This window comes from Taurulus bubalis (assembly GCF_910589615.1).
Source record: "Taurulus bubalis genome assembly, chromosome: 14".
NCBI classification, from domain to species: Eukaryota; Metazoa; Chordata; class Actinopteri; order Perciformes; family Cottidae; genus Taurulus; species Taurulus bubalis.
This window is the reverse complement of record NC_136602.1, coordinates 10,433,916-10,443,893: the sequence shown is the minus strand read 5'-3', so window position 1 is coordinate 10,443,893 and position 9,978 is coordinate 10,433,916. Positions and strand designations below refer to the sequence as shown.

Below are 9,978 nucleotides of genomic sequence, written 5' to 3'. Positions count from 1 at the left end.
TTAAAACACATGGGGCGCTTCATCAGAGAGCTTGATGTCAGTGTGAGATGGCAGGTAGCCTGACAAGGGGGGGGGGGGGGGGGGGAAGGAAAGAGACAAGAGCAGGAATTTTATGTATCCATTTGCATACGGGTGTATTTTTGCACGCAAACACATTTATCTTGGAAGGGTCGATTGTTTAGAAGTAAATCAACTGGAAACTCAGAGATATTTCTTGATGAAAATGCTTTCACTGCTCCGCTACTTTCCTGATGCACTAATTATTTTATTGGGTCAAATAATTCACCCAGACATTCTCATCACTTTAGCTTGAACTTGACTGCGCTTCACTTACCTGTGAATACTAATAGCTTGCTTTGACAAACTCAGGTTGACAAATACATAAATATACTGCACATAATAATAACGTGTCTTGATAACTCCTGTATGACAATACAGATGCAGGAGGAATGGCATCAGTACTTAACAACAAGTGAATATCCTCTATCGGGTTCCTTTCAGTAAGCTGCAACTTGTTCCTCTGGTTTACTTGAGGGTCAGTTCATGCAATTTACAAATCAAATTAAGATGTTCCCACATAATCCTTGAGATATGTAACTATAACCATAACTATTGAAACAAGTCTTTTCAGAAACAATGTTCAGGTCAAGGTACGGTCACTTTAGCCTTCTGTTTGATCAAACTGCTCCAAAATCAGGCCATAAACAAAGATGTGATGTTGCAATTGTGGTTTAGTAATGAACATTTTCAGAGCAATAGTCAAACTGTGTGTGGTTTATGAAAATGAGTATGTATTCTGGTAGAGTAATAGTGAACATAAAACATGTATTTGCTTTTTATTTCTGTCATGCCAAACAATTGTCCCATCCTACACGAGATTACAAAACACTGCTATATTTTTAAACATAACTACTAATTAAATCATACACAAAGCAAAAAGAAAATCATCAGTTCAAACATAATATGTACTTCCACGTACTCTCAAACAATATATATTTATATGTAAAACAAGTTGAGCATCAAATAGCAGAGTAAAGAAAAGACATGTTAGGAGCTTAAAGGTTATCCTGGTTAATAAAGACTTTTTTCCTCTCATCTACCAGGTTTTCTCCAAGTAACTGGCTGACATAAATGTTTTTCCAACTCAAGTCTTTTGTACTAATTAACAAGAATAAGCACTACATTTTCAAACAGAGTGCATCACTGTTTCTGCAAATTTGCAAGGAAAGCACAGAATACGGGTCCAGGACACGCAACGGAGCAGGAAGAGCATCCTTGTATTTGTCATGCTAACGATACAGGCTTCAACTGAAGTGATGGAAGTGTAATGTCACTGTACATGTACGGCTTTACTCATCATGTGTGAACAGCTTTTAAAGGAACAACGTTATACTAAAGAAATAGTTGCATATCTCACAACTGTGACAAATAAAACCACTACCACCAAATGCCACTACAGAAAATGTGTTTTTGTCATTAGTCAGTAATTCTGCAGTCTTTATGACCAGTACACCAACAACTTGTGTTGCATTGAGAACAATGCAGTTGTGTAATACCACAAACTGAATACCTAATTTGACAAGGGATGGAATAAAACACTCCATCAAGATTAGTCCAACATAAAAATGTGAAAATAACAATGAAAAAACCTCAGTATATTCTTGAGGAATAGCTATAGCTTAAAGGGAGAGACATAATTACCTCTGCCTTTTGAGTCCAACTGTACATCCACATGATCCAGTGAGGTCAGCTTCTCCCCCTCAGGGTTTGGGACGTCTATCGAGGTCACTGTCGGGATGACCTCTTGTTCTTTGTCAGGCTGCTCTGCTGTGTATGTGTTGATGCCCGGGATCTTCCTGGAGGTCATGCAGTGGGGGGGAAGAAAAGATTTTCTTTTTAAAAAGGCAAGCTAATGGAAACCTGCCATCAGGTCTGTTTCACTAATGCTTTCACTAAGCATAATGTGTCACACACTATTTTTAACTGTTAAGGATGGGAGAGGATTGCTTGAAAGCTGGAAACTAGGGCATTTCACATTCCACTGGGCATTGCTCTTTCACTTTCATATTGTTCACCTCCGTTTTCAATCAATTTTTCATCCCCTCAGATGCACCCACAATTCCACTTAAAACTAACATCTTGCATTTCTAATTTCAAAGTCTCCCCTTGTGATTTTGTGCCACAGCTGGTGCGATGACATTTGAGGCAGCTTTAGAAACTAAAAGTTGATTTTTTAATGTTGTAATTAAGATCTTGGAAGTGAAAGTTAAGTAATGTTTTACTTCATAATGAGTAAAATCCTGGAAACTACAGAGGAACTAAACCATTCCTCTATGATTGGCATGGGATTACCTGCAGCACAGGATGCTATTTACTGTATGTCCCTCACTGTATAATATATGTTGTCTCAGGGCTTATCTCCTCAACCTTTACTGCCATTCTGCAGAGTATGCCTCACCTTGGATGGCTGTGTTTAGCATTTCCGAAAGGTCAACCCTCACATTGTCAGATAGATGAATATTGATAACTGCAGGACTCTGACAGCCATTCAGCACTCAGGAGGAATTGATTAGACTGTCATTCCCTGTAATATTCTGCAGATTGAGACAGAGGGGAATTGTCGTATTCCTCAAGCTATTATTGTGTCGCGGGTGTCCATAACTCAGAGATATATGGAGTCTGAATACTTCTGGAAAGTTTTAGGAGTTAGGAGTGAGACGCTTGCTAGTAGATAATGGGGCTGACTCCGAAAAGGGTCGTTATGCAAACACACACAAAACAATAACACTATTTTATCATAGATATCTGCACCTACAAATCGGAAGATTGATCGTCACACAAATCCAAATATATTATACCGAATTATACTGTACCTTTTAAATTTATATATGACAAAGACAGCCAAGCCCATCAATACGACTGACACAAGCATGATGACTGCAGTTCCGCTGTGGCCACTATCGCTGCTGTCCACAAGAGGAGCTTTGAGGGAGAAAGAAATTCAAGAAAAAACAATTGCACATGCAAGCCAAATGAGGATAAATACTTTTTTCTTAATCTCATATGAATATAAATGACATAACAATGGAGATCACCGCTGTTTTATTATGCTGACAATAATCGAGAATCATGACTGAGAGAGCTTATATCCAATCAACTTTTTGTCTTCTTTTCTTGGTTTACTTTATCCAGGATAATCCCCTCACTCTCACTCTCCTGGGTGTTTAAATATATTAAAAACAACAACGTACCAATAATACAATTAAAACACGAGACTTCAGTTCACATTTCCAAACATGTAGACTTGGTAGTCATCTTCATCTTGAAACTAGAAGAATTGCACAAAGTCTGGCCTGACAAGCACCTGAAATGCAACTCTCTCCTAAAAAAGGATGGGACTTACATTTGTTGGAGTAGGAGTGTGGCTGAGGATGCGGACTCACCTGGAGACAGCTGCGTGGCGTATACGTTCACCTGCACCCCCGGTTTGAGTGTGAACTGGATGAGGTCTTGGTTCAAAGCACTTAGCAGAACCTGCGAAAGCTATGAGGAGGAGTGATGGAGCAGAGAAGACTCAGTTAGCAGCGGCTGCACAGCAATATTCCACAGTCATCAATATTTCAACCGCAGTCATTTCATCTAACAGCCTGAATTATGAATCAGAATTTTTGCTTCCTTCTAAAGAGGAGCAAACGTTGATATGACACCGGAAACCAAACCTGCTGCATCGAAACCCTGCAGAATTTTAATGGCGATGGAAACCCTATCAGGTAAAAGGGCAGCCCTATTGCTGTGGCAGTGACATAACATAAAAAAAGTATTGCTATTTTGATTTTGATTTCTTACCTCTTTCTTTTTTTGTTTAGTATTTTCCAGAAGATACAATTTAATAATTGAAAGTTCAGTGAGACAAAGCTATTGGAAATCAAAGTATGTTCTAATATCAGAATGTTTTTTCTTTTAATTGTTCTCCCTGAAGTGCCTCAAGTTCCCCTGCTTTCACACCTAGATGAAGCAGTCATTTAACAGGAGACCAAAATGCCTTCCCAGAGCCCATTTGAGTCCTTAGACATGCCTCACTAATTCCATCTTGCTCTTTCTAAAATCTTTCCACTGGTTAAAATTAGACTGCTCTACACAGTATGAATAATTACTTTTTGTTCTAGTGGCATATCAGGGTCAGTAAATCTATTACACATTTTAATAAGCTGCACCACACATACACTCACCACATGCATGTGTGTAACTGTGGGCACACGCTCACTTAATGCATCCACGTTGCAAGTCATTCACTCGAGATGAGAGCGGTGAACTGAAGATTTATTACCCTATTGTCTATGAGGTTCTGCCAGGTAATCAGACAGGCTTTAGATAAATACATCTCTTTAATTCCCAACCCAGGCCGCCTGCCCTAGTTTGTCTCCTTTCTCGATGCCAATTATATGATGCATCAATGTAATTAAATATCTATTAACTTTGTTCAAGACTGACTGTGAGCCAGCAAAATGATGTGTATTTGTGATACATTGAGATCCTACACGTTATGATGAATACATTAGCTTTAGTTTATCTGTGTTATTGTTTTGTTTGATAGATTTCTATAACATGTTAAGAGATTACTTTTGAAGAATCGTATTTTGCCGTCGAAAAAAATAAATAACAAGCACTATGCATCATGACTTGAAATGATTATGGTTTTGTTGTTATCATCACAAGTTTAAGGCAATCCTCCAAACTTTTAAAAGGTGGCAGTGAGTTTACAACATGTGCCAAGAAATTAGTATTTTTTTAGTGCTCTCATAGATGCAGTTTTAGTCCCTTTACACGGGAAGATATTGCCCTCTAGCGTTGATATTATGCATTACTCTTTAGGAGGGATTGAAAACCAGTGTGTGTGTGTGTGTGTGTGTGTGTGTGTGTGTGTGTGTGTGTGTGTGTGTGTGTGTGTGTGTGTGTGTGTGTGTGTGTGTGTGTGTGTGTGTGTGTGTGTGTGTGTGGGAGGGTAGGGGAATCAAAGGGGTTTACTCAAAAACTAAATGGGGATGTTTTATGGAGCTATATGAGAGTACCCTATGTGCCAGCATGCTAATAACAAAACACATTCCTCTTGTTCTCTGTGTGTGTTTTCACTTAATGAACCATACCAATTTTGTTGCATTTTTTACCCCAATTACTACAAAACATGTTCACTCCTCATTACTGCTGACCTTTTCCAAAAGAATAACATAGCGATTTTCCTACAGTACCATGTAGCCAGGGTGTCCAATCATCTCACCATGGTATCAAAACACATTTGCAAAGACTTTAAACGTGCTTGACTTCAGTAATCCATCACAATGAGCATCATGTCTGGATTTATTTTTGTCAAACGTGCCCTTATTGTTGCGCTGTGAAGGAGTGCAGACTTGCCAAATCAAGCTGCACTTAAAACTGTGTTACCATGCAACAATAATGTAACTTTGACAAAAATAAATGTGGACATGATGCTCATTGTGATGTATTGCCCCAGGAAAAAACAAGTTTAACATCTATACAAGTACCAACCAATGGCTGCCTGGAAGGTAGAACAAGGTTTCAAATGTTCAGCATGTAAAATGTAAAACAATTTATAGCAGAACTGGTGAATAATCAGTGATTAGTGAGATAATTGAGGATGATTGCAGTAATATATGGGAAAGCCATTCAAATCAATTTATATTGGCAAGTGTACAAACCCCATGATGAATAGATGTTGATGACTCATTTTTCACATCATACCAGGACAAAATATTTGATACATTTGCCTAAGAGCAAAGCTATCATGCAAAATGTTTGCAGCCAACAAAGGAAGACTGGACTACAACATTCAATGAAATAAATTGTAAGGAGAAATTTACTTTAAACAATATGTTAAAATACTGAGGGGGACGGCAAGGGAATTCTTTTTCATGTTTATGTGCTTATAACTTGTTGTTCACATCTAGCTAGAAGACCATGCTTCTGTACAAATATTGTGTTGCAAATGTCAACCCACTCAAGCAAGATGTAACCTTCTGGTGAGAGAAATGTCCAAACATTAAAATGTCTCCTTAATACAGCAATATAGCTCAAGCAGATCACTTGATCGTGTTGTATGGCACTCAAACTGTAAAGGACATATCCTCCAGGCACATATATCCTCTCTCCAGACTCTAGAGAGTCTTTTGACTTCCTGTGCTTACTTTTGTGCGATTTTAATTATCACAAAAAAAACCACATTGTCATGAACATCTGGAGAGGGCCATTCCAATAACATGATGACAGTACCTGATCCAGGTGTGCCCACTTTTCATCCATGCCCCCATCTCTTGGCTTCTTTTCAGGGACGATGAAAATCTCTGCTGTTGTTGGTAAACCTGGGAGCACTGTGACCAGGAGCTGCTCCTCATTTATTCCTGTGACCTTTAATGATAACAACAAAACATCATTAAAAAAGGGTTTTCTAATTGACAGTGTTTGGAGTGATATTCTCTGCTTCGGCTCTGTATTAATGAGTAAATTCTCCTGGCTCACCGCTTCATATATCATTTGCCTAAGTACCAGTCACTGTCAAGATATAATGCATGGATCAACTGAAACATGCAAGCTCAATTTGACAGTCTTTGGTAAAGGCCAGGGCTTTTAGTGCATTTATCCCGTAACCAGAGGTCTCCTGTCAGTTTCCTAGTGTAAACCGTGGTAATATCTGACAAGACAGAAGGTCAAAGTGAATGTTTCATACTGAGGGCTACTGTAGGATATATATAGATCTCAGTATCCAGGTCTTTTACATAACCTGCTGCTTTTTGACATCCCCACAGTGTCTGAGAGGGGAAACCGGATGCACTTAACCACAATCAAGTTCTTTTTACTTGAGGTTTTGGTGTTCTCTCTCAGCATTCAGCTCTTTAGAGAGCAAATGGCAACTACCACAGTGGTGCTTTTACTCCCCTCTTTAACAAGTTCAGTTGGAAGGTTGTAGTTGTAATAATGATTTCAGGTGAAGCGCAATATCAGTGTGTCGAGGTTAACATTACAATGAGACAGCAATTGAGGTTAAAGACACTGCAGTTAGCGGAGTGCAACACTTGACAAAAGACCACATGCATACATTACACACACAGCTTAAACAAAGAATGGAAATGTCAGTGGTTTATTAGACTTCAGTTTCAAGTGCAAAGCTTTATGCCAGAATGTGAATGAGGAGTTCAGTTAACTCCTGATTGTGTTATGGTCTTTATTATAAAAGATAGCAGATGAAAAACAGACCTGAACCATGTTGCTCTTCACCACTCGGCTGATGTCCTCTCTCCACTCAGACACCTCGGGGTTCAGTTCGTCCAAATTAGAAGAAAACCCCAAAGCGTGTGACCGAAAATAATCTAAAAATGAGATAAGCATACAATTCAGACCTAGGATACATATATTTATGTATGTATTGTATGTAGATTTTTAGAGGAGACACAGTACTTTAATCATTATAATTAACTTTGTGTGTGTGTGGCTGCGTATGTTTTTGGTACTAAACACTTCCCTTTGTCCATGTTATATAGTATGTGCTATTGTTTTGATGGTTCGATGTATGTCTAATTCTTTAATAAGCTAAATGATGGGTTGTTTGGGCATATAATATGTCACATATGTCGGGGATGTCTATAATAAAGACAAAAATAAAGAAAAATACTGTTTACAATGTATTTTATATGTAGGCGTTATTGGCTGTTCGTAATTTCACAAGCTATATCAAAATATGAAGGGATTAAAAATTACAAAAAATGGCTCAAAAATGGCTCAATGTTGACCTTCAGTCTTGACTTTGGAAAGGTCCACTTACATGAGCTTTCGGCCACATCTCATGGCCTTAATCAGTGATTTAGAGTTTACTCCACACACAACGACCTGCTATCACGTGGCCAAATTCCATACTTTCAGGTCATGTGATAACAACTAAACCATCACCATGAAAACTCAGCAAAGCATCCACTGATGAATGCCACAAAAGCTCTGGTGAAAACAACTTTCAAAACATTTATTGTATCCCTCTCAATATGAATGCACAAAATTGACTCTATAGTTTATGTTCAAAGTAAAATTATATTTCAAGGCTCTCTGTGTGTGTTGAGTTTACCATAAACCGCCAAAGTAATTTGGTCCTGATGGACAATATTGCCAACTGAAGCCTGAACAGTGACGGTGTGACTTCCCTCCTTGGAGAAAGTGAAGGACATCGCTCCGTCCAGAGTGACAACAGGCTGAAAGGCAAAGAGACCGAGATGCACTGTGACCTGTGACTCTATGCATTCAGTAAACAGGCGACATGGAAGAGGATAATAAAGTAAAGCTGACCTCCGTTTTGTTATTAAACCACCAGTAATAGCTGACTGTGCCCACACTGCTGGGCCGTAACACTGTGGTGAGGTTTACTGCTTTGTTCTTGACCACCACTGAAGGAGCCAAGAGCTGGACCTGTTCAAGTTGACCTTTAGAGAGAACAAAACTATACATTATAATCAAAACATTATACATTATAATCAAAACATTTTCTAAGAATCTGGCTAATGATAGAATGCTCAAAATTCCATAAAATCCATGTTTTTTTTAGGCATATTTTGGGTAAAGCAATGACATTGTGCCTGGAACACACTGACCATATATGATAGACAGACAGTGAAGAGGTTGATTGCACTATGGGAGTGTTTCGACGAGGGTCTGTGGATGTTTAGATGCCAACCATTACAATGAGCTGAATTCAAACTGAAAATAGCTGCTCTTCTCTTTCAAAGACCACAAACCACTGCCCTTTATGCCTGCACAGGGGTGATTGACGCTCAAAACTTTGGATGGAGATTTTGGATGTAGTCTCGGTTTGATGAGCCAATATTGAAATTACAGAAGAGTTGTTAGCATGTTTGTCCAAGTGTTATAATTATTTTGGCTTTGTAAAGGTTACAAGTTCAAGTATTTAGACTTATTTGAAGGCTGTTGGCTCCAAAGAGTCTTCAATTATCTGTGCTAAAGAATCAAGGACATGGCTTAGTCACTTTATGATATTAAGTAAAACTAAGTTAGTCCCGGAAATGTTCGTCTTACGTGTGAAGATGATGAGAGGAAGTAAAGGGATATTACACAATTGATTAAAATAATGCAGACAAAGAGTATTCTGGAGGAAATGGAACAGAAAGAAGAATCAATAGAAGAATAATACAACAATTGTTAATGTTCGAGCATTCACTTCTAGATGACCAGTTATTTAACTCACAGGAGACGTGGAGATAGAGTATCACCCTTTCAGAGCCCAGAGTGTTGGTTGCTGTCGCAGAAACTTGGTAGATGCCAACTTTACTGTAGATATGCTTGACCCCGTTGTCGATGGAGCTTATGTTAACATACGATATCGCTGTGCCGTCGCCGAAGTCCACTGTTATACTTGTCATGGAGCCGAGACCCTTCCAAAAGAAAACACAATACTGTCACTCACACTGCAGTCTCTTGTTTTTTCAGTGTCCTCGCTGACAAGTAACAGAGTGCATTTTCCCTAATATCTACAAGAAAGAGGTCATGTGGTAAATCATGTCACTGCATATTTATTGGATACGCTGGTGCTTCAGCCTGTCTGGCAGTATCTAAATATACAAATAAAATATTACAGAAAAGAATGAAGCCTTCAAGTGTCTCCTTGTAATAAACACTACTGTTGCTTTGATAAAGTGTAAGTCAGCACCTCTTCCAAAAAGACCAAGAAGGTGACATTCCTCTCCAGGGTTGCTACCAGTGTTCCCTCACTGGTGAGGAGCTGGAGGCCCCTGGGGGCCTGACTGGGACACGTTTGTTGCCTGGGGCTGTACTTCAACAATGTTCCATCAGTGCAGTTGTTAGACAAAGCCCGGCGATATCTGGAATTAATTAAAGCCCCCGAAAAGACACAGATAAGCACCACAATTGTAAAAGCAGACATATAACACATGCACACACAGTGGAAAC

At 38.9% G+C, this 9,978-nt stretch overlaps 1 protein-coding gene across 1 annotated transcript in view; it reads right to left on the bottom strand.

Annotated features, from left to right (window-relative positions):
- Nucleotides 1-9,978, bottom strand: part of LOC306747103 (VPS10 domain-containing receptor SorCS1-like) — a gene marked incomplete at its 3' end in the record, with an annotated part of 40,327 nt that continues 30,349 nt past the window's right edge. The window contains exons 18-27 of the mRNA XM_079230115.1: nt 9,719-9,890; nt 9,257-9,443; nt 8,344-8,477; nt 8,126-8,249; nt 7,267-7,379; nt 6,286-6,420; nt 3,444-3,543; nt 2,874-2,982; nt 1,702-1,856; nt 1-59 (exon numbers count right to left, since the gene is read on the bottom strand). Coding sequence (XP_079086241.1) covers nt 1-59; nt 1,702-1,856; nt 2,874-2,982; nt 3,444-3,543; nt 6,286-6,420; nt 7,267-7,379; nt 8,126-8,249; nt 8,344-8,477; nt 9,257-9,443; nt 9,719-9,890 — 1,288 coding nt within the window. The remainder of the gene's footprint in view (nt 60-1,701; nt 1,857-2,873; nt 2,983-3,443; nt 3,544-6,285; nt 6,421-7,266; nt 7,380-8,125; nt 8,250-8,343; nt 8,478-9,256; nt 9,444-9,718; nt 9,891-9,978) is intronic.